A 24,833-nucleotide genomic window follows, 5' to 3' on the forward strand; every position below is an offset into this window, starting at 1 on the left:
AATTGGACTCATCTGGGGGTGCTTCAGCAAGGCTGGAATCGGGCAGATTTGTCGAGGTCTGACAACACTGCATCTTTTTTGTTATTTTGACCAGTTGTCATTTTCTGCAAATAAATGCTCTAAATGACAGTATTTTTATTTGGAATTTGGGAGAGATGTTGTCAGTAGTTTATAGAATAAAACAAAAATGTTCATTTTACCCAAACACATACCTATAAATAGTAAAACCAGAGAAACTGATCATTTTGTAGTGGTCTCTTAATTTTTTCCAGAGCTGTATATTTAGATGTAGTTTTTTTGGCAATAAATACAGCACAAGCTTTTTGTATATATTTATAAAATAAAGTGTATCTAAAAAGACAGGGTATTTAAGTACATTGAAATATTTATCCTTCACCATCAGGAATGAAGATAGGGCCACATTCTCAAAGCTATTTACTACAAAGTGTCATTAACACAATTTCTTTTCAGAAATGAAACATGCACACAATAAAATTAACAATGCAGGCATTTAATTAAGTCTTAAGCCATTAAAAAAAAAAAAAATAATCTCACAGAAAAACAATACACTAATGACAATTTGGAGTAAAAAGCTTTTAGCCCCAGATCATATTGTCAAACAATTCCTTTTATTACACACTGAATGCACAGCACTACTACAAATGGCTTTGGTTAAAGGTTTTTCTCAGAAGTGGCTGCATTTTAGCATTTCAATATCAGGCTTTCCACATACGGGTCCAGCTCTAGACAGGACCATTTAGATTTGGTCACTATGTACAGAGGTCAGGTGTCAGCAGAGGGGAGAAGGACTGGATAGACAAGAGCATTGTAACCTTTTCACCGTTTGGTATAAAACACTACCCTTTGCCAGTAAATAAAAATAATAAAAAAAACAAATTAACAACAATCAGGATAAAACATAAGCTTCTATTTCAGCAGCAGAAGCAGCAAGAAAAATGAGTCTTGTATGTTACCATCTAGGCAATATACTGTAGGGAATTCAAATTCTGTGTAGCAGCATTATGTCTTCAGCAGGATAAGGAAGTAAAGATACATATATAAGTGAAGAAATGATACACATGAAATGATACAGAAGAAATTATATATTATAATACCATATATGCTGATTCACAAACATAGGCTATAACAGGACCTTATATAATACTTGACTCCAGCATTACTTGGTGTTGGTCTAAAAAAATATAAAATAAAATAAGTACAGCAGTGATGGTTTGTTATAGGTTCTGTGACTACATAACCCCCCCTCCCAATCACTTTAGCCAGTTATTTTCTTTTCTCACCCATAAACAATACTGCCTATTAAGTCCGAAGGGACTTATCAACAGTAAAGACTGTGACAACAGCAGTTGGGTGCTTGTTTTTTTTTACGGTAGTACAAAAATACAAGAAACTTACAAGACACTTATACACACACACACACACACACACACACACACACACACACACACACACACTTTAGTAGTGATCCTCCCAATGTGTTTAAAGTGCCACAGTTCAAATGTCTCAGACGTCATCACCGTCTCTCTCTTTCTGTTGCTGATCCCCGATGGTAATTGGAATCACTGAGGATCCTGCTCTGATTGAAATTCACAGGAGGAGCGATTAATCCCCTCGTCTGCTGCTGCTTCTTCATCAGTATAAGTACTAACTGGAATTTTGAAGCTTCGTCAACCCTTCCTCATAGACGCGCAGGATAGCTTCACACACAAACCGGTACTGACCCTGTGATAAACACAACAACACAGAAGCAAGATTACTACACAGTTGTTACACTAACACACATCACTGTTTATGATGCCTGGTGAAGTATAGTAAACAAGGAACTACTTTATTTTAAAATGTGGAGGAATGATTTATGGCAATAAAATGTTTCCTGCAACTCCATGGACACGGACTCACAAGATATGTTGCTGTGAAAAAAAAACCAGAATTTAGAACCTTATGAAATTTGGTTCTAAAGAGAGCACATTCAGGGTGTTGTGAAATCAGTCTAATTTCATTGCTGGAATTAGGGTTATTTAAAACATACTATCCTTCACTGTGAAATGAATTTAACACTAAAAATGTACTTTCCTGTGTACAAGATGTGGCCCACACATAATACACACTCTTTTTCCATGGGTTGTTTATACTCATGTAGCAGGAGAGATCTGTGCTGACTCTGCTGGCGTGTTCACAGTACTGCAGGAAGAGGGTGGCAGTCGTCCAACAACCGCCTGTGAGTCATGGCAGTGACACGGGGAGGTGGGAAAGTGGGTGTGTGGACTTTCCCCCTCTCTGAATGGCTGAGAGGCAAGTCTTGGGAGATTGCTAGCCCTATAAAAAAATGCTCTGCTGTTTCCTCAGGTCTGTCCTGTTAAAACACGCTGAGAGTGCAGAAGAGCAGGTCCAGGAGTGGGAATCAGCCGGGAGAAAAAAAAGAGTCTCACAGTGAGAGCGGGGAGCCCTTGGGCAGACCCCGAAGCATTGTAAAAGAGCAGGCTAGTTAGCCAGCAGTGTAGGACGGTGAGCTGGGTCGCACGGGTAGCGGCGACTGGGATATAGCTGTCACATGCAGCACCTTTTCTTTGTAGTTTTGTTACTGTTTTATTTTCCCTGTTTCTTTGTGCCTTCTGTTTTGAATTATTGTTTCGAAGCACCTGCAAGGGTGCTGGTATTGTGTACCATCGCTTGGTATGCCCGTGGTTCTGTTTACCATCGTTGGTAAATCAGACCACAGACCCACAGCGCCATCTGTGGGAGAAAAGAAAAAATAGCAACCCGAAATAAAACTGGGCACCTGTGCAGTGTTGCCAAATTCACCTGTCTGTCTCCTGTGTCAGTGAATTACCCACCACCCTTCCACAACTCATTACAGGTCATCCTTACAAAGACTATCCTCTATTTTCCACAGTTATAAGTGCTGCTGAAATATATAATAATGTCAAAAATGAAGAAAAGTAAATACATAAAGTAAAAGTAATGGAAACTCTATTGACAGCATCAGTCTCGGTTGCATTTACTGAGAAAGTGTCATAGCTTTAAACAACATTGGACTAAAGAAGTGTTGAAAATAAAGGTCTTAATGCAGACAGCAGGGCCATTGATCTTATTCTCTACTGCTGCTGCTGCTTGGCTTTAAGCCTGCCCTTGAGGAACCATTGCCCTCAGGTGGTGTGAGAGAGCCAGTGATTCCCAGCTCACAGTAATACCTGGAGTGTCATAAATAGCAGTGCACACTGGAACAGTGTTGCACAACAAAAGTGAGTTATGACATGGTCCCACAAAAATGGCATTGTTTGTGGTTAATTTTCAATACCCACCCCTCACTTAATGATTGTTAAGTCCTACTAGTATAGACTAACATGGGCAAAGTGCTAACTGGAAAGCAAGCAGGTATAATTGTATAAGATTCAGGCCCCTGAACTAGGACTGTGGCAAACCCCACCAAAAGTTTCCAGAGTATAACAGAAAATTGCTGGCTTTATAAGTCTACGCAGATGATTAAAAATGTGTCAATATCCATTAGACAAAATGTGTCTGCTGTGTCAACCCATGGCAACAGGTGCTGCTGCTACGTTTACCTTTCACGTTGCTATAGTCACTGAAAGTTTAATGGAGAAATTACAGAAGTAATACAGAAGGAATATTCCAGCAATGATTGGTTTGTGGGTTTCCTGCAGTATTTGTGAAATGGAACACACACACACCTTTACAGGTTTCTTCCAGGTTAACCATCCAGCTGGTTAGAAAAAATAAACAGGCTTGAAATTAATATAACCACAGTGAAATTTCAGCTGGATACGCACACTCAATAATTCCCATCAATAAAAGACAGGGTGAGTAAGTTGAACAATAACAACAATAATAATAATAATAATAATAATAATAATAAATCTAATTCCGTTTTTAAATACAAATTCGTACTTCTGTTTGTTCATTTTCCAGTGTCCATTTATTCAGCGCTTGTCAGGTCCAATTTATTTTCACACACACTGTTTATTTTACACACACTGTTTAATATAATTTTTTTTCAGAGTAAAACAGGTTTAAAAGGCACAGCAAAGGACACTCAGTACTACATCTCCAGCCAAGCCCCACCCCTTGTTCGCTGTATTTTTCACATACCTCTTCATAGTTGTGCATAATGCTAAGTCCTCTCCTGATCCAAGTCATTATTGTATTACTATAACATCTCAAAAAGTTCTGCAAATGTCCGTGATATTCTTTCAGCACTGGATGCGGAAGCAGCTATCTCCTTTGTTTGTGTCCGTGTTATCTCTCTGGTGCAGGGCTATGTGTATTGCTCAAATATGCCCACCCCCCCTTGTTTTTTTTGGCTTCTCTCGCTCCTAATCGGTCTCACTCGGCCATTGAAAGGTTTTCTCTGTGCTTGATGTCTTTTTGATGATGTCCGACATCTGACTGGAAAGGGAAAATTGTAATGTCGGCCCTGCATTTTTTTTTTTTTTTTTTTTTTAACTGTATAATAAAAATCTAAATTATACTCACTTTGAGTGTAGATAAGCTCTGGACCAACTTTCTTATTCAATAACACTGTGTCTGTTTTAGTACCTATACCTGTTTCATTCTAAAAGCAGTACAACAATTCAGTGTTTTACCAATGCCAGAAGCAACAGTCCAAGAATTCTGCGTCTCAATCATAGGCACCTAACTTTGTTAAAAATGTGGGCGGCAAACTGAAGAACTAACTGCAGAGTGCTCTGTATTGCTGCGGGAGAGGCACTTTTCCAGAGTGCGCTTGAAGAAACTTGCACAAAACGCACAGAAACTGCGGTTCACTAGTGCCTCCTTAGTGTGCTATGGCATCAGGCAAGAAGAGCATTTGCCGTGCTTGTTCTCAACAGGCAGACTAGCCCTGCATGTCTCGCAGGGATAAAACCCAGGCATGATGCAAGTAGCAATGCAGTGTACAGTAACACCATCTAAGTGCTGCCTCAGTCTGCTTAAAAGTCAGCAACCCGGCTGTTCAAGACCAGCTTGGTACTGGACCAGGTAATTGCGGTACCCGTGCTGTAATCTGGTCCTGGTTCAGTACGGTACAGTACAGTACTGGGAATGGAGTGGGTAGGTGACCTCGGTACTGGTCCACCAGTTCAGTTACTGCGGGTAGCACTATGCAGGGATGCCCACCTGTGCAAGTTACTGGCAAAACCACTCAGTCAGTACTCATATGAGACTGAGGGAAGCCTGCTTGTTAGAATGAACTAACAGCCCTCGTAATGGTGATGCAGAGCTGTCACCAAAATGACATCAAGATGCTGTGGGAAGGATCCCCAAAGCAGCCTCTTGGTCCTGCGCAGCGCTGCTGAACCCAGCAGCTGCTCTCACTACAGGTGTGCTGCAGCATGCATTGCAGACAAGTCTGCACTTATTCTAAAAACACAATGAGAAAAGAAAATATTTCTCTCATACAAAATACAAGAACAACAATTACTTTAATTATACAAACCATCTGGCCGAAGCCAAAATGAGAATAAAATAACTCCAGCTGGAGCTATTGCAGCCTGGGGAGAGAGCACAAAGTCAACTTGGAAGGGGTGTCTCAAGCTGCCAGCTTCACGTGGGGCACAAGGCCACAGTGGGATGTAACAAACAGCCTGTAGTGCACAATATATGCATAATTCATTTTTTGGGTCTTTAGGAGGTAAATACCCATTCGGTAATGGTTACATTTCATACTTGAAAGGGAACCTCTAAAGCCTGTTCAGACAGGATCCTTGGTACTCACCACAGTTTGCACCATCATTGCTCTCTGGTCCCTCATTGTTCGAACGATATCTAGCGGGTAAACCGGTTGGTTCTTTTCAATTAATTCCAATGACGTCTCCATGGTAACCAGGACACCAGTTCGACCAATTCCTGCGCTGCATAGAAACAAGCAGCATCACAAGTAACATTAAATTTACACCATAGTAAAGTGGGAATAGAGTTATTGAATGGCAGCAACTATACATAAATGCTCATAGAAATGTGGGAATGATAGGAAAAAAAAAAAAAATTCAGTGAATGACAAACCCTTTTGAGAGAACTAATTTCCAAAGATTAGCCATAGAACAATGCACTACCTTTGACCTTTGGCACCTAAACAATGTGTTATATTATTGTTTTACTAACAGTCCCTCTAAGGTTAAAATGCGCACATTTTTCGCAATAACTGGCAACAACCTTCGCACTCAGTACTAACTTTCGCAAATAATCATAAATATCAACCTCAATCGAGACTCCAACATCTCGAGGTAAACCTAGTTATTATAATGCCAGCAATAAGGTAAGCAGGTCTTTTCAAAACCCCTTCATTTGTAGACTGAACTACATTGTCAGTGGAAGACTGTAAATATGAGTCTCACAGTGCTGGACATTGGTTTTCTGAACTGTTGTAATACAATTCTCAGGTTTTCCTTATTTTAAGGCCGGCAACGAGCCAAGTGATGTCTATAAACATTATGACAGGTATGAATTGTCTTCAGGTGATTTACTTGTATTCCAGAAACTTATTAATCTTGATCAGTTTTATTAAAAAAGTCTTTAATAAAAATGGAAAATCAGTAGCCATAAAGATGGTTACAATTGAAGGCAGTGCAGACGCCAGTGTTTTATACAGTAGTGTAAAGCAATTATATGCAGGCCACCAGTTAAGCATGCAGTCTACTGACAGGGCTGTACTTATGATAAGAGCTCAGACAGGCTTCATAAAAGGTAGATATAAGCTTCATAAAAATTATTATATCTATCTATCTATAATCAGAGGAGGATTCAGAATCAGAGGCAGAGCCACAATAAATGACTAGTTTAAATGTAAGGCAAATTGTAAAATTGCTGATATAATTGTGTTGGAAGATTGTTTCAAAATTGCATAATGCAACAAAAACAATATATTGAAAAGAGTTAATGTGTGGCTGAAGGTTTCTCACTGATAATTTATACTTTCTCACTCAAAATAAGTTTCTCAGTATCTAAAAAGCTTAGAGGGAACAGTGCCTTACAAAAGCATAACTCGCGTAAAGGTTATGTGTCATTGTAGCAGGGCAGCGCTCTGCATGTAGACAGTGCGGTTTGTGTATTGGTGGTGGTGGCTGGCAGGGACAGGGTTAATTCCTATCCCTGCCAAATACATGTGAGAATGTGGCTGTTCTCAAATTAGATAATTATTGCTAATTGGGAACAGCCATGTGATATAAAAAGATAGCTGGAAGCTCCATTAATGTGGAGTGTTTGGAAAATGAAGAGGTTTTTGGATCCATATAGAGAGAGAAAGTAAGAAGGAAACCAACTTTAAACAATTGCTACATGTGCTGGGTTATGACCAGCACGATACTTCTTTACCTTATTGTATCTGTTTATTTTGGCCACTGGGCCGTTTTTGTTTTGTGTTTGAGACTTCTTTTTGTTGTTTAACCTTTTCATTTTGCTATGTGAGCAAAGTTTTTATTTTATTTTATTTAATAAATGTGCTCCCCAAAGCATAAAATCACAGCTACTGTCTCAGAGTTTCAAAAACCCTCAGCCATCCTGTCACAGTCATTTTCTTACAATGGAATTTAATCTGACAAGCTGTCAAGCTGGTTGAAAAAAAAAAAAAAAAAAAAAAAAAAAAAAAAAAAACTCTGCTTATCAAAAACAAAATTAAAAATGTATCACCAGTAACTGATTGAATTTTTTTTCTCTACGTTTTTGATGGTCATTAATTTAAGAACTGCTTGAAACTTTGCATCAGACTGCTTTGCAAGGGTGCCACAAATCACATCAAATCCTGCCAAGTCACTCCTCTTCTGTTTTTGAACATATCTTAGATTACATTCTCTGTTCATGAAATCTTCAACAGCATCTGCCTGGATCTTCAATTATTATTATTATTTTTTTTTTTGCAATTACACTTTTTTTTTTTTTACATAAGTCACCACAAAGTCTCTTCTTCTGTAGTAAAAATAGGTTCAATTAGTTTTTTTTTTGCCTTAACTTAGATCCTATAAGGTACTAAGTCAATACACAAGTGTTCCTTTAACATGGTGGTTTATTGATGTCAACCACCATAAATGTTTCCACAGGGCTAATTTGGGACCTATTCAATATTCAAATCAAAGCCACCAGAGACAAATCAAATCAAAGCGGGAGAGACCTTTCTGCAGCGTGCACTTGGAGAAACTTGCACAAACCTTGCAGCTGCGGTTCACCAGCGCTTCTTTTGTATGCTGTGGCCCCAGGCAGGAAGAGCATCTGTTGTACTTGTCCTCAGTAAGCAGACTGGCCTTGATGGCTCGCAGGGACAAAACTCAGGCATTATGCAAGTACTGGACTGGGGATGTAAGCCCTGGTTGGTAGAGGGTCGGAACCAGAACGGTACTGGGTTGGTTTGGTGACTGTAGCACCGTGTTGGTACAGTATGGTACCGGTGCGGTAACCTCAGTCCCGGTTTGGTACGGTACCAAAGCGGATCGGTGACCTCGGTACAGGTACGATACAGGTTCACTAGTTCGCAGTTACAGCGGGCAGCACTGTACAGGGATGCCCATCTGTGCAAGCTACTGGCAAAGCCACTCGGTCAGTACTCACACGAGACTGAGGGAAGCCTGCTTGTTAGAATGAGCTAACAGCCCTTGTAATGGTGATGTAGAGCTGTCACCAAAACAGCATCAAGATGCTGTGGAAGGGATTGCAAGCAACCACAACCAAAGTAGCCTCTTGGTCCAGTGCAGCGCTGCCGAACCCAGCAGCTGCTCTCACTACATGTGTACTGCAGGACACACTGCAGACAAGCATGCATTCAGACTCAGCCTGGGGAGAGAGCACAAGGTCAGCCAACTTACGTTGTTTGATCCCTGGGAAGGGGCAACTCAAGCAGCCGGCTTCACGCTGGACACAAGGCCACAGTGAGACGTAACAAACAACAAACAACTATTACAGCGGAAATAAATTATGTAAATACAATAATTAGCGAAAATTATACAGGTCATAAGCAACAAGTACTTATCTGATATGCTCCTCCTGTCAGGTTAGTTCTTGAAAGGAAAAATGATCTGCAAGTGCTGTTTTCTGCCCTCGGGGAGGGCCATGACTGTGTCACAGACTTGGCTGACCAGCTTTGGTATAGAATATTCAGGTTAGGAGATGATCACCCATTATGTAATAGTTACATTTCGTACTTGAAAGGGAATCCCACTGTGCACAAAGCTCTGCAATGAAGCGCTTACCTGCAGTGGACAAAGAGGGGCTCGTTCTCGACTCTCTTCTGTCTCACAGAGTTCACAAAGTCCAGGAAATCAGTGGGGTCATCTGGAACCCCATGGTCAGGCCAGGCCACGTACTGCAGGTGAGTGACACTGCGCTCCTCCCCTGTCTGGAGAGGGAAACGCACGTTACTGACGCAGCCTGACCAGATCAAGCTGGGAAACCGGTCAGCTAGACACACACTGAAACATTAGATGCAGAGATTGGTGTTGACCCCACAAGGCTGAACAATGAAATTCATGAAAACATTCAAAATTAAGGATGCAGGAAAGACTCAACAATTCTTATACAACACATTGTAGCCTGAAACCTGCTGTAAGATTGGTGCACAGCTAGTGCAAGTTTCAAACTCTTTTTGGACGTCAATGTGAGAATGGTATTTCAAATTCTATTACTCTTTATTGTATCCAACACTCTGCAATTGGAAGATCACAAATTCCCCTCTCCAAAAAGGTATCTTATTACATGTGTATTGTTGAGCCTATAAACCCATTTGGAGATCTTAATCAAAACATAATTAATTAACTTGATGCCTGCTCTTCCTAATTTTTCATCATGGCAGTCCCCAATTTAATTAATACCGATTGTTTCTGCCAAGGAAAGGTCAGGCCAATGCAACAGATGGATGGTTACAGTAATCCTGCCTACAAAATCATTGTGTGTGTGTGTGTGTGTGTGTGTGTGTGTCAGAGAAAGAAACAGCGTGTGGGATGTTCTTTTAGGTTATTAAACGACATCTGCCACAGACGTTTAAAAAAAAAAAAAAAAAAAAAAAAAAAAAAGAGGAGATACAATTTTGTTCTGATTTTACCCAAGAGTGTTCCAGCTTTAATCTGGCTAACAGACAGTGGGAGAATTAGCTTAGTTCAGTACATCCATAAGTCACATTTTTCTTTTCTACTTGCAGAATATGTAACTATAAACAGTATAGTGTAAATATATGTAAATATAACAGGCAGAATTGAAAGTGAAGGGCAGTCTCTGGGATGCAGTCCCATTGGTGCACAGCATGCTCTGCCAGTTGGGACAGATCTGAAAAAAGCGACCTTGAAATTCTATAAAAAGACAAAAATCAGTGTGTTCCTGATATTTTTATGTGGGAGGAGACACTTGACTTTGTGTTTGCCAGGTTATACACGTGAAGTAAATGGGGAACAACCAGGCTTGCTGAGACGCAAGGATAGCAGAAGTACTGGCATTAGGGTCTTTTTCAGGAACTGCAAACACAGTATTGGTATTTGTACTACGACTACTCTACTACTAACTTTATTTTTATATAGTGCCTTTCACTGTGGACCACCAACACAAAGCACTTTACAGAGGTAGGCGGTGAACTGTGCATTATATGCAGAGTCACTTACAATAGGACATTTAATATATCATCCACAGGATGGAGCACAAGGAGGGTAAGTGACTTGCTCAAGGTCATGCAGTGAGTCAGTCACTGGCAGAGGTGGGATTTGAACTTCTGGTTACAAGCCCTGGACATCAACCATTTGGGAGAGGACACCATTACCACACCCACTGATAAGTTGCGGATGCCATTAAGGATTTCTTGATGACCAAAGTCTGGAAACAGATACAGGAGATGGAAATAAGCCCCCAATGCATAGCCGTCTGAAGCCATTCCAGGTTTTACTGTCAGTCTAATCAGCTACATCTGAACTTGTTACTCATACTTGGTAGTTAATTGAGGCCAATCAAGGCCTTGGTAGCCTGAGACAGACCAGACTCCCACAGGGAGCGCTGATTTGACCTTTTAGCCAATTTGACTTATTTTGGGTTACAGTGGAAAGCAGGTCAGGGCTAGTTACCTGATTGCAGTCAACAGAAACTTCCCAGTACAATAATTTTGCATTCTACTGGTGGCAAACTATTTTGTACAACCTGCAATGTTTCACTGGATCACACACGTCGAGCTACGATCCGGGGGCATTTAGACTGAGACAGCAATCAAAAACGGTTGCGGATTGTGCATTGCTTCAAAACAAAATTTTTCTTTTGCTGAAACAGCAGCACGTGACAGTAAATATTATTTGTTTCGCTCAAGACAGACGGCTACAGTTGGGACTGATTTAAAACAAAATAATATGTATAAAATACATTAACAAAACAGGTTACTCTTGATCTCTGTTTCCAACTTTGTTGCAACATCAAATGATTTTTGTTTCATAGGCATAGTTACACAGCGCATGCTTTTTATTAAGACAAAAGTGTTGACTCCACTGCAGAGCTGGCATCCTGTGCGTAAAGACCGGAATGTTGACAGTGTATGTTTATATATTAGCTTTTTTATTATTTTTATTTGGGGTCCAGGGGCCTGGTTTGTTATAGCCGAAGGTTTGTTATAATGACGTGCGTTATAGCGAGGGTGTAGGTGCTAACAGATATTAACCGATGAAAAGCAATAAAATTACTTTCTTAGTCATCATTTGCTTCATAATATCCATGAAATAACACCCTACGGGTGGCCAATAGTGCCAAACTTAATGCAGAATACCATCAGCCTTTGGTACCTAAATGCTAGTCAGTGAAATACAATGTTTAAATAGTTTAAATGGTGTTTCCCTGCCTTCGAGGCTGACAATGATTGGTATGTATAGGGTTTATTGTTACTCAATATAAAATAAACTTGATTCTACTTGTGGCAAAGTGGTTAACTGTGTAAAGGTGAAGGTAATGCACTAGTGATTAATAAACAGACAGACAATTGTAATCCAGGTGCAATGTTGTTTAATGGTTTTTAAATCCAATGGCCTAATGGCAAAACAAAAGTAAATAATAACAATGGTAATGAAGCAATACAGCAGTGTGCATTGCTTATTTGTAATCCGCAGGTTGGCTCCGAAATAATAACATTCCCATTTTTAGTTCACCCACACGACACATACACAAACACAACCACCAGTCCACAGTGCGTGCTCTAGTGCTCGTGGTGAATATAATTCTTTAGTGCAAACAAAAGTGCAGTGTTGTTGATCCTTTGGCGATAGCTCCAGATCGTGTTAACCGTCCAAATAATCACAAACCGTATTATTAATGACAAACGAAAAAAAGAAAAAAATTGTTTCGCAACACAGGTTCTCTTTCTGGTCATTTAAGTTAACCATTCACAAAGGAACAGATCACATCCTTACATCCCCTTTTTATAACGTCACCAATGCCCCCTTGGTCAACGAGCGCATCCACTCCTCCAATCCGCGGATGCCACGCCATTTCCAGTTCGAGTCATTGAGTTCGGATACCGCAACTTTGCCCCCTTTCTAGATGGCCGACTTCCACCTAATCCTGGGAATAAACTGTGGTACCATTTAGTTCAGGGTACTCTGTTTCCTTTACACAGCGCCATCGCAGGTCAGGAGGGAGATCTAACACCAAGAAACATCTCTGTCACATACTGCATTAGTATTTTAGCAGTATTAGCAATAAAAGCATGTAACTGCTGAAAAATTGATGCGTTCTTCTTTTTAATATAAATAAGTCATGTCCTTGCTGAGTGAAGTAGGCCGGTCTTTGCTATGGACTCCGAAGGGAGAGTCGCATTAGTTTTGGTGGTCCTATGCGTTAGGGAGGCAAAACTGTCGGGGACTGTTTCTCCTCATCGCGCTACACTGAACCCTGCTGGCCAAGCTCAAGGACAGACATGTGCCATGTGGGAAATTGTGTGTCGAGGGGAAAAGCGATATCGCATTCCAAACTGGGACAAAATTGGGATAAAAATAATAATTGGCCACACTATATATAAAACTAGTTAGATATACCATGTTTACTTCTCCAAAAGCTCTCAAGTTGCATCAAAAAAGTTATTGATGAAGCAAACATTTTAAAATCCCATGATATCACAATATAAAAATTATTTTTGCTATATCGATATCATATCAACTTAAAAAAAAAATCTTTCTTTTTGTAACTGTTCTCTAGTACAGTTTGGTAATAAGATATATTACTACAAGGGATTAGACCCAGACACAAGATTACAAGACATGACAACCTCCAACCTTCCAGATAAGCAACGTGTCCTTATCAGTAACTTTCCACAAGCTTGCCTTTACAAGGAGTTAAAGAAAATACACAAAGCATAACAACATAAAGGCCTAAAATAAAATAAAAACACTACAAAAACAAAAAACCTCATCTTGCAACAGTAAAGAGTGGTCATATATGATCCGTGGGTTGCTTTCATTAGCTGTCAGAAGCTGTTAATGGAGGTGGATGTGTGAGTTTTGACAAATCATTATGGGCTACTGCCTGACTATCAAAAATCAATGTCAATACATGCTGTTACTTTTGAGATGGAAGAAGCTCAGGTAGGAACTGGAGATTTGGTCGACAGACAACCCTGTCCCTGAATGACTGAAAGTAGGAGTGAAACAGTGGCAGCTGGGTGTTTTGTGTTGTGGTAAATAGGTCTATTTTGCTGAATACCTCTTGTAACACTTCTGGTTGAATTTGCCACTCGTGAGGCACCGCTTCTCTGATGAACAGGTCTGCAATTCTGTTGTCAAGTCCGGGTATGTACGTTGCATGGATAGATGTCCTGTGTCCTGCACCAGTTCAAGATTCTTATGGCTAGAAGGCATACAGTCCATGATTTTGTGCCCCCCTGGTGGTTTATGTATTTTACAGCTGTGGTGTTGTCGGTAGAACTAGTACCACCCTTTGGTATCAGAGGTAGTTGGGACAGCTGCAGTCCCATCTTCACTCGAGGTGAGAGTCTCCACCATCTTGCCTGTGTTGCAGCTCCTGGTGAAATCTTGATGAGGTGGGAGTCTGGAAGGGTTGGGTTCCATGACAAAAGGAGACACCTCTGTGTGTGTCTCATGTGCATCCTTGCTATTGTATGTGCTCCAAAAATGGTTAAAAAACTTTTAGTCTTGGCTTGGCTCCTATGCTGAATTAACTTGCCTTTTGATGAATGGTGTTCACTTTCTCATCCGTGAGATACACTCTTCCTGAGATTGTGCTGAATTATGCCCCCAGGAAGATTAATGACTGTGTCAGGCAGAGCGATGACTTGTCCATGTTTACCAACAGACCCATGTCCTGAAAAAGATGAAGAATCGTGTTTCTATGTTTCAAAGCCATTTCCTTTGATGGAGCACGTACTAACCAGTCGTCTATGTACGTGTAAATGTGGATACTGGTGCTCTGAAGATGTGCTGCTACTTTGTCCTTTACTTTGGTGAATTCCCTGGGTGCTGTGGAGATACCAAAAGGGAAGTACTTTGAACTGGTACTAAAAGTCTTTAATGGCAAACCATAGGTATTTCCTGAAATCCTTGTGTATGGAGATATGGAAGTATGCATCCTTCAGGTTTATAGAAACTGCTTTGATGATGGTGGCCAGTGATACCACCTTGAACTTTTCTGCCAGAATGTATTTGTTCAGACACCTGAGGTCCAGAATTGGTCTGAACTTCCCATTCTTTTTGTGAATTATGAAATACCTGGCCCTGCCCCTGAGAAGATGAAGGGACCCGTTCTATGGCGAGGGAAAGGTGCATGGATTTTATCTTCCTGTAGAAAGACACCCTGTGGGCGTGGCCATTCCATCTGTGTACGGATGGTACCTGTTGATGGTGGTTGATGCTGGAATTATATTTTGTATCCATGTTGTACAATCCCCAGGACCCAGGTGTTTGATGTTATTTTCTGCCAATTTGTTAGAAAATGTGACACTCTTCCCCCTGTTGGCAGATGAGGGGCTGGAAAGATACGGGTTTGTGAGTGGACAATGTCTGGGTAGTAATGTTGAGGGACGATGACACTCTTTAAAACCACATCTGCATTTCTATACACCATTGTAGTACCGTTTCCAGCCACTGAAGAGTCTTCATCAGGGCCGGTCATCGTCTCCCAGACAGTGTTTGTCTGCAGAGTAATCCTGCTCCTGTGCACCCCATGTTGTTGTGGTATCAGAAACTACCACCTGGTCTACATGCTGGGGAGGCAGAGCCTGTCTTTAGCTCTCAAACTCCTGCAGCCACTGGGAAAAAAACATTTTTGGTTACTGTTGGCATTGATATCTGTGCAGGAGTTGGTTGAGTAGACGCTGTTGGAATTTCAGTAATGTCCGTCACTGTTTTAGGAAGCACGTCTTTCTCCCTGCTGTCTCTGGTGTATTTGGATTTTTCAGTTCTCTTTTTCAGGCGAGACATGCTCTGTTTCTCCCTAGAACTGCTTGGTCTTTTTGCTGTTGTTGTTGAGGATAAAGAGTGGGTTCTTTCAGACTGTGGAACTGGGGACGAAAGAGCCCTTCCCCTTTGTGTCCGACATGTCAACACACAATAGACATACATTTCTAAAACAAGAAGTTGAACAAACAGAAGGCATGTGTATAACACACAGATAGAAAACAACATAAACTATTAGAAGGAGAAAAAGAAACCAAAAAGCACTACATAAAGCAAATAAAGCGCAATTATAACTATGTCCAGACCCAAGAATATGCAGGAGAAATTTGGACTATAATACTAAAGGATGTGGGAGGTTATACAGAGGAGGGATAGTACTTTGGCGCCAAAAAAGATTATATGAAGGATCTCTGGGGAAGAGATCGTTTGATTTTTTTTTTCCTGACCTGAGCAACATGGAGACTGGGAGTTCACTCTGCACGTGGAGTTCATCACACAGAGTTAGAAACCTCGCTCTGTGCAGTGTCAATGATTCATAGTTCACAGATAACGTTCTTTTCCTCACAGAATGTAAACAAGACAGTGGTCATGGGATGGTAGAAAGGTGTTTGAAATACTAATGTATTGAATAAAAATGCTGTACATATTGGCTATTGCACTTGAATTTATTTCTGCAGTTTGTCTACTCAGACAACCTCCTATATAGGAGTGTGCTTGGACTCCAGGTCTATGCTGTCCATGCCTTTCCACTGTCTAAAGGCATGCTCTTGGTGCAAACAGCCTGCCCATCTATGCCTTGGTGTAGCGCCGGGCAGTGTCACCAGAAGGGATGTTGGCGCCACTGGGGCTCTGTGTGGAATGGCAGGGGGTGTGGAACCCCCCTTGGCACAGTCTCCAAATAAATGTTTAAATAACCTTGCAGCATTTTTTGCAGGAGGTTCGAGGAAGACATGTGCTTGACCGTACAGACAACACAAAAGAGGTGGCTTACATCAACCACCAGGGCGGCCTCACGTCACCTAGTCTCTAGACACACGAGAACCTCCTCTCACTGCAGGCAGTACATATGCTAGGGATGATCAACTGGGTGGTGAACCACCTCTCAAGGACGATCCCAGTGCCTCACAGTGGAGGCTAACCCTAAAGTGGTGAGCCTCATTTGGGAGAGGCTCAGGAGAACAGACATGGATCTCTTTGCCTCCCAGGAATCAACCCACTGTCCCCTCTGGCTCTCCATAACAGGAGGCAACTGTTATATGCCTTGACACACCAATGGTCGAGGCAACTGCTATATGCCTTTCCACCACTCGTGGTATGTAAATATACAAGCACACTAAATGTTGTTTTGCTGCTTATTGCTTTAGCAATACATCCATTGTTTTAAGCCCAAGCACTGAGTCATCACAGCTGCTTCTAAAAATTACTAAGAGAACCAACGGTTGTTTTAAAATAAAGTACTTAGGACTATGACCACCTTCTTCAGAAGCATAATGTAAATGTTATGTTATCTCTAGTTTAGGACCAGCTTAAATATTTGATATTTTGGGATACAGAAATCATCCAGTATTAAAACATCCTCCACATACAGTACAACAACTAGACAAGTCCACAGAACACAACAACAGGTCGCATAATGAGCAGCTCACAATGTCGATGAAATTAAATACATTTTTTACAATGTCAGCAAAGGACACCATGCTTCCTGAGGTAAAGCTCATATTCAACATCTCTTCACTACATTATATTCCTGGTCTTGCATTTAGAGCATGGAGCACAATCAAGCAATGTAAAAACTATTAAACAAATAAACACATTTAAATGGTAACAAACTGTACCTCATTGTTGGTGACTGTCAATTCCCGGAAGACATAGGCGATGTTACAGTCCTCAGAGTGACAGCAGACCTGGAAGTTGCCATATTCCTTAACCTCAGGGGGATCAGGCCAGTATTGGTGACATTTTGGCTAAAAGAAGCACAATAAAAAGCAAATTGGTAGATACAAAAAAAAAAAAAAAAAAAAAGAAAAAAGATCAAAAAAGCACACATTTTCAAAGCATCTACTCATCCCCCAGTTACATTCTATGTTAATATTATAAAACTAAAAATCGAACTTGAGTGTTTAATAGACCTTTAATTATATTAGTAAACAAACAACCAGAAAGAAACTTCTTGCATCTACTTTCTGAGCTCAGTCCTTGAGGATTTTCAAAAGTTTGTAAATGACAACTCCAGTGTTAATCAAGAAATTGGTATTTCACATTGATTTGGGATTGTCAAGCGGTCGTTATCACCATTTCGTTATTAAATAATTGTCCTAATGTGATTTTCAAAATTATTGATTTTTAATAATTGTTATTTTTCCGAAAATAATGTTAACTTCTTAAAGAGCAGTGCTTCTTGTGACTATTTCTTTTGTTTGCGTTGGAAGTTAAAAACAAATCTGTGTTAGTTGTCATCATTTATCAGGAGTTAATTAAAACCCTCTTTTTCCAAATGAAAATTAATGAAATACTATATAACTCACCTTGAAACATACATTTAGCAGATACAGAGTAGAGTGTTCAGGACCAGGGTTAATTTCTTAAAGACTACCATGATAATTCAACATTTGTAATTATGAAAATATTGTAGCCTATACTTTCTATACTTATGAATGAGATTTAATCACTTATTTTAACCATTTGTAACCTTATGGAAAGTTTGATGTATTGCCAAAATGATATACCGTTATTTGCAACCAGTGTAATGTTACTACCAACAATGCAACTGTAGCATATCTGAACACTGGATACATACATTATATGACAACTGACTCTAGATCTACTGTAGATTTTATTTGAATTATACAACTGAAATCTTGGTATAGAAAACAGCATATTAGATATCACAAGTTTCCTTGGGTGATTGTGATTTACAATGTGTTCTTGGCTTTTAACACTGTCTTATCCAGACAAGAACGAAGAACAGGCACCAAGAACACGCAGTGAAGCACTAGGAATGTGATCAAGATCATTGACATGGATTTTGCCTACACAATACAGTAACACTTTTTTTTTTCTTAAATACTGCCCATTGTGTTATCCTACAGGTCTTTATTATTTATTAGCTTGTTTAAACTGCTTTTTCCACCCAGCTGAATGACTTGTAGTCAGAAACATCCTGATATAATTGATTTATCAATTATTCAAATTTTTGCCTACATTACCTTTTTCTTTTTGATTTTGCACCTTATGGTACACCGCAGTTTTCCTTTTTAAAATTATATATATATATATACCTTGATTCCAGTTCTCGTCTGGACGTAGTCATATCTGTCCAAGGACTTGTTTGTTTGTGTATGCGAGTCACAAACACAGAAAATTATTTTACCAAGTAGAAGCTTTGCTAACTTACAAGAGCTGTATATTTGATTTAGTCACTCTATTACAGCCACACAGCAGACAGGAAGCTGGCTTGAATATTTAAAAAAAAAAAGTTTGCAGAGGCTAGTTTGGGAGGCAACACTGAAAGAGGTTTGTAATAGCTATCATGAGACATGGGTGGGTTGAGTGGGGGATAACAAGGCCGTTTAGCCTTGCAGCCCAATATCATTCGTTTTTAACCTCTTTACCTCTGTACATGCCTATATAGGATACAGCCAGGACTGTAATTGCCTGTCTCCTATTCTGTACTCTTTGAACATATTTTAGCTCTTACATATCGTAATTATTCTGTAGGGACATGGGTGCTGCTATATCAAACAGGGATATTGGTGTTGCTATAACAAATAGGAATATTCGTGCTGCTATTTAAAAAAGGAATACTGGTGCTGCTATATCAAACAGGAATATTGGTGCTTTATATCAAATAATAATACTGATGCTGCTATATCAAACAGGAATATTGGTGTTTCTATAACAAATAGGAATATTGGTGCTGCTTTGCTTGTTTTGGACATGCAAATAAATGTAGAAAAAAAAACGGAACTATGAACTGCCACTTGCTTCAGCCCTAATAAGACCCCCTTTGACTATCTTTTGCCATTATTTAGAGTGTCACCTATAAATAAAGTACATAAAAAGTTATTGCACACAATACACAGATTATTGCAAAGGGAGGGGGAGTAGTGTCTGCACTGTTTGTTGCAGAATGTTTGTAATAGAAGAACTGAGAATTTACTGTGCATAAATTAATGAACATGTAGAGTCCAACAGCCAAATCATTTTAAGGGAAAGGTACATATAGCTCTGCCTCATATTGTTTCCTGTAGTGTCTAGACTGATAATTACAATAATAATGAAGAATTCAAATAAATTAAAACGTACATATCCTTCCAATTGATCGATCATATAGATGAAACAGTTGCTTTGAAACAGCTCTGCTTTAACAATGGCTCTTGCAGTGAATTGTCACTTCCCAGCAGAAAAAATGTCTTCTTGTTTCCCAGCAACCTTCTTGCTAAAATACATGCACAGCTCTTAATGAAGAAAGGGTAAACACTACCTATAAATGTTACATTTGTTCAATCCAATCTTTTGTTCACCATTAAATATTGTAGACCTTTTTGTGATTTCATTATTTCTACCTCATCCAGGAAATGAATATCTCACCTTGTTTTTACACAGCACTGATCCTTGTGAACCTAAAAAGCTGTTCGAGAGATGGCCTGTGCCAACTGCTTCACACAAAGCTGGCAGCTGAACAGAGCTTTTTAATTCACTGCACAATCGTGCAGGACTTAATGTGATCAACCATGAGCGTAACACAGAACATTTACAGGGGACCGATAGCAGCAGGCTGATCTTTCTAAATCTTCATCATTGTGTTTTTTAAAACAGGTATATGTTTCTTTTACAATCACATAGCAAGGATACAGGATTCAGATACAAGGGTAGATTGGAAGATAGGAATGGGGTTCAGTTTCTTTCCATTTATATTTTTTTAACCACCTTTTTTCTTTTAATTCAGTCTTATATTCTCTGATGTCTCCTATGTGGTGAGTTGATAATTAATTGGTTCTAATCGTAATGTCACTTGATGTGGAGCAGAAACAAACACTCAGCTTGGCTGGTTTCCTCTGCTGAGATGAGTGCATTGGGTAATTTGCTATGGCAGATTTCTGCATAATAGATATTCCCTGTTACTGCCTTTTAGGAGAATTTTGATCTGCTACATACAGTCTGTACCTTCCACAGGTAGTTCCACTTACCTTCATTTAGAGAGTTTATTATTATTTTTTAAAACATTTTCATGTGAACTGTATGGGGTATGACAAGAAGTGCTACCAGCATGACACACTATAGTAATCTTAACATGGTGCACAATAACATTTTCACAGCTGAAAGTGTATACCAAAGTATACCCTTATAATATTTTAATATAGTAGTGAAAGCATGGTAAAGCATAGGTAAGCACTGTAAAACACAGAGAAGTATATTAATGCATATTACAAACCATGGTAAACTATAGTATAACCATGGGAAAAGCACAAAATGACAGTGTAAAGTTACAGTGGACCATGTTCCTGCTTGCGTGATTGTATGGTGTACTGGACTCACCTTCCCTCGTTCTGTAAGAGTGGTGAGCATGACGATCACGGCACAGTGCTGCTCCCACACAGCCTGCCAGAAGTGCGAGCAGGTGTGTGGCAGGGGGCCCTGGCTCGCCACGTACTTGTTAACAATGCCGGCTGATGGGATTGTCATCTGAAAAGGGGAGGGAAAAACAGACAAGGCAATGAAAACCATGTACTTACGCAATATGCACCCTCCACAGTATACCTTACTTAGTGGAATATGTCAAAATATTTTGGCTTAAAGAGTCATACCAATGACCAGGAATAAGGTTTAACCAGATTGCACCAAGACAAAGCTTCAGTAGATTTTGTGCTCATTAAACATGTTGCATGTTTAAAACATAACATTCATTTTGTTACATTTTCACCCTACCAACTCTTTCCACACTATCAATAGGTGTTGTCTTTTAAAACTCATAACAGCCTTAAATGGGATGCATCACCTCTGAGTAAAAGAGCCACATTGTTGAGCTCAATGTGCCACACCGTGTACATCTCAAGACAAGAACCACTTTACATACAGTTTAGAGGAATTGCCTTTTATGTGGTTTTGAAAAAAATAAATAAATCTTGGACTATCTTACCTAAAGTAACATTAGGTAGTCCAATGTTAGTGCTAATTGGGATACTTTTAATTAAGTTGACCAGAATTAAATAGATTGTTTATTTATTTATTTTTAGCTAGAGGGAACCATTATGAGAATTCCAAGATAACAGACTCAGTAGAGCATTTCTCATTCAACAACATGTTGGGGGGTCTTTGTTAATGATCCAAACAGTAGTGCATCTTAATACCACTGCCCTAAACATTTACAAATCACATTTTTACAGGCTTCATTTCACAGTATTTTCACTGTACGTTTTAACGTTAATAATGGGTCAAATACTTCATTGCTGGGGGAAAGCATTGCAGTTATTTTAATCAATCAAACAAAGGCATCAGGAATAAAATAAAAACAGCTCAATTACTTGTATGTGCATACAGTTCAAAACAGCCATCAATGAGGGAGCTAAAAAAAAAAATTGATTTGTGAGCTCACACATTTTTCCCTGTAAGTCATTTGATATGTGGACATGTATGGAAATGAGTACCAGGTATGAAGTGTCCCCAACCCACTTAGTTCGAGCATCTCCATATCAACAAACAGTTCAATTTAGAACACACTATGTTCAACAGACTCAAACATCTTTGGGTTTCCATGTATCATGGTTCCTTAACATGAACCCTCTCTCATAAGACTGGAAATACATACAGTACACACAGTACATCACTATTTCTATTGTTACAAGAACCTGAGAACTGTTTATTCTGCACAATAGGCAGTTTTGTTTGGTGCAGCATTACCAAAGGCAAAAAATACATAAAAGCAAAATGTACTCTGCTATTTCAAGACTGCCAGCAGTGGACAAAATACAAAAGTCCCCGATTTGTTTGAAAAATTCTGAACAAAATAAAAGAAAAAAAATATGTGCCCTCTGTTTATTAATACACACATTAGTAGTAAGCGATGGCATAGACTCCTCAGAATATGAATGTTTTGCTGGGCCTTTAACAAAAGTTGACAAAAAATACGGAACAGAAATGTAAAATAAAAACAGGACTATCGAGTCTCAGTAACTACACAGTAACATTTTCTTATGACAAAGAAAATGCTTTGGTGTGAAAGCATCTGTTGCACCAGCATTTATTTATTTATCTGTATGAAACGTAAATACATCCCTTGCTAAATCTATAGACTGTCCCATTATAAGTTTATTTTATATTATGTTGTGTTCTGTAATGGTAGCTTAATAAATTAATAGTTTACCTGAGCTACATTTTCGTTTGTTATTGTTACAGAGTACAAACAGTAAAAGAGCAAGGACGAGCCAGGGATAAAACCTGTACGCATTTCTGTACCCAAGATCTATACTCATGCTTGCTACACTTGTAGACGATTGCTGTGACAGGGAGGGCGCTGTTGCTGGTTCCTGCGCAAATGTGTGCAGCTGGGACGCAGAACAGGAGACACGTTGCTGGGCAACAAATTGAGCAGTTAAGCGCAGTGCTTACAAAGGTACCATAGGATAGGATACTGACCTTAAGGTTAGGATTTCAGTGTAGGGAGAGGGTTATTCATAGTTTTATTAACGATAATATGATCGCCAGAGTGCAGTGTCCTGACAGGAGAATTTCGAGTTACCTTTCTAAGCTTTGTTGATATCAAGGAGAGTGTCCGCCCCACAGGATTAACTACTATAAAAGCCTTTAACTGCAAGACTGTGTTCGTGAAGGCATTGCCCAGCCGAGGCCAATTAACGTTGCCGTGAGAATGTCGGGACTCTGGGAGCCCAGAAGTAAGTTAGTTTAGGAGAGGTTGATCCCAAACAGTGTATACAGAGGGTCTGTGTACAGAAGTAGGTTCCTGGAACTGGATGTTCCTTTCAGTGGGACTAGCGCTCACCATTTGTGTGGCAAACTTTTATTTTTAGCTTTGTTTTCTTTATTAAATGTGACACTAGTGCTACCATTGTTGGTACCCTAGTGTCAGCACTTGTGTTAATTAAATATGCGCATATGTGCAGCGTGCAAACACTCAAAGCGCTGCGTCTGCCTCAGTATTATTCAGTGATGACCCACACACGTAACACCTCACTCTGTTACACTGCCCAGAAAGGATGGTGCAGTCTTGTCTCTGGGATGCTACATACCGGCGTTGGGATACTCGTTCCGTTAATTACATTTAAATTCTACACCCTGAAACTCATATACCACACTGAGTTATCAGTTTCGTCTGACTTGTCCATCAGATAAGGTCGCGGAATACTTTCTTTTCTGCAAATTCCCGCTCTCTGCCACTGACAGCCTGAGTTAAACTGACAGCACAGAAGCTTTATGAGCCGTGTCTGCATCACCACTCACTTTCTGCCCGAATCAGAGTGCAAGCAGTTGAATTGCATTTTGCCATTTAATTTGCACGCTCTTAAGAATTATTTCCAAAAAATAAAATAAAATAAACTTTCCCTGATCTTCAAGGTAACTTAGCTTTTCTAACAAGACCCTGATTTTTACTAGATTCTACACTACAGTATTTATTGTTTAGTAGTTGGTAACATTTTTTTTATATATTATCATATATATATATATCATATAATATATATATATATATATGTATATATATATAGTATGTATATATATATATATATATTATATATATAATGTACAGTATTTCCAGCATTTTTCCCACATGGCGGACCCTGGTAAGGAAAAAATACTAACAATGTCTCTCTCCAGTCTGTGGAACACACATAAGAACTCCACAGAGATGTGCAAAGGTGCTTTAACTCACCTTTCATTGTCACTGATCCCAGCATAAACAACCTCCCCAGTCCTTACATAGGTACCTACAACTGCCACTTAGGATGCACATGTACTATACTAGAAGTAGATGATCTAAATGTAGGGTTGGCTATGTCATCGGCTAAAAATAATCCCAATAATCATGATTTTCTGACACCTAGTTTAAAAAGCCAGTATCACATCCACAGGTTATGGTAATACCTGTTAGATGTGTTGGACCTTGCTGCAGTGTTTCCTATCTTCCTGGATCACTTGAAATCATTTTCAATACTTTTTTGGCCCTATGAACTGTTTTGGGCAACTCTGAACTATCCCGAAGCTTGGTGGTCTGCTTGAATTTTGGGCTGCAGTCACAGAATTAGTCTCTTCGTTCTTTCAGGGCAGATGTGTAGCAGGTGCACCCTGATAAAAGTGGGTTGGGACATCTATTATTCTCACTTCAGTGTTTCGAACAAACTTTTATAGACTAGGTTGCTAGGATACGGTTTGCCTGGTGTCACATGCAGCAGTGTCATCTTGGATCAATGAACTAATTGGTCTATCAGTTTTAGACAT

The 24,833-nt window shown here is 39.6% G+C and overlaps 1 protein-coding gene across 4 annotated transcripts in view; it reads right to left on the reverse strand.

Annotated features, from left to right (window-relative positions):
* Nucleotides 1-495: 495 nt before the first annotated feature.
* Nucleotides 496-24,833, reverse strand: part of LOC121314699 (tyrosine-protein phosphatase non-receptor type 3-like) — a 154,571-nt gene continuing 130,233 nt past the window's right edge. For 3 of the 4 annotated variants that reach the window (XM_041248224.1, XM_041248223.1, XM_041248226.1), the window contains 5 exons: nucleotides 20,922-21,068; nucleotides 17,219-17,347; nucleotides 9,213-9,358; nucleotides 5,753-5,888; nucleotides 496-1,743 (listed from right to left, as the gene is read on the reverse strand). In XM_041248224.1, coding sequence (XP_041104158.1) covers nucleotides 1,666-1,743; nucleotides 5,753-5,888; nucleotides 9,213-9,358; nucleotides 17,219-17,347; nucleotides 20,922-21,068 — 636 coding nt within the window. In that variant the 3' untranslated portion in view covers nucleotides 496-1,665. Of the gene's footprint in view, nucleotides 1,744-5,752; nucleotides 5,889-9,208; nucleotides 9,359-17,218; nucleotides 17,348-20,921; nucleotides 21,069-24,833 lie in introns of those variants that run through there. The other variant, XM_041248225.1, reaches the window with a different exon arrangement.

The sequence above is a fragment of the Polyodon spathula genome, chromosome 4 (assembly GCF_017654505.1).
Source record: "Polyodon spathula isolate WHYD16114869_AA chromosome 4, ASM1765450v1, whole genome shotgun sequence".
NCBI lineage: Eukaryota > Metazoa > Chordata > Actinopteri > Acipenseriformes > Polyodontidae > Polyodon > Polyodon spathula.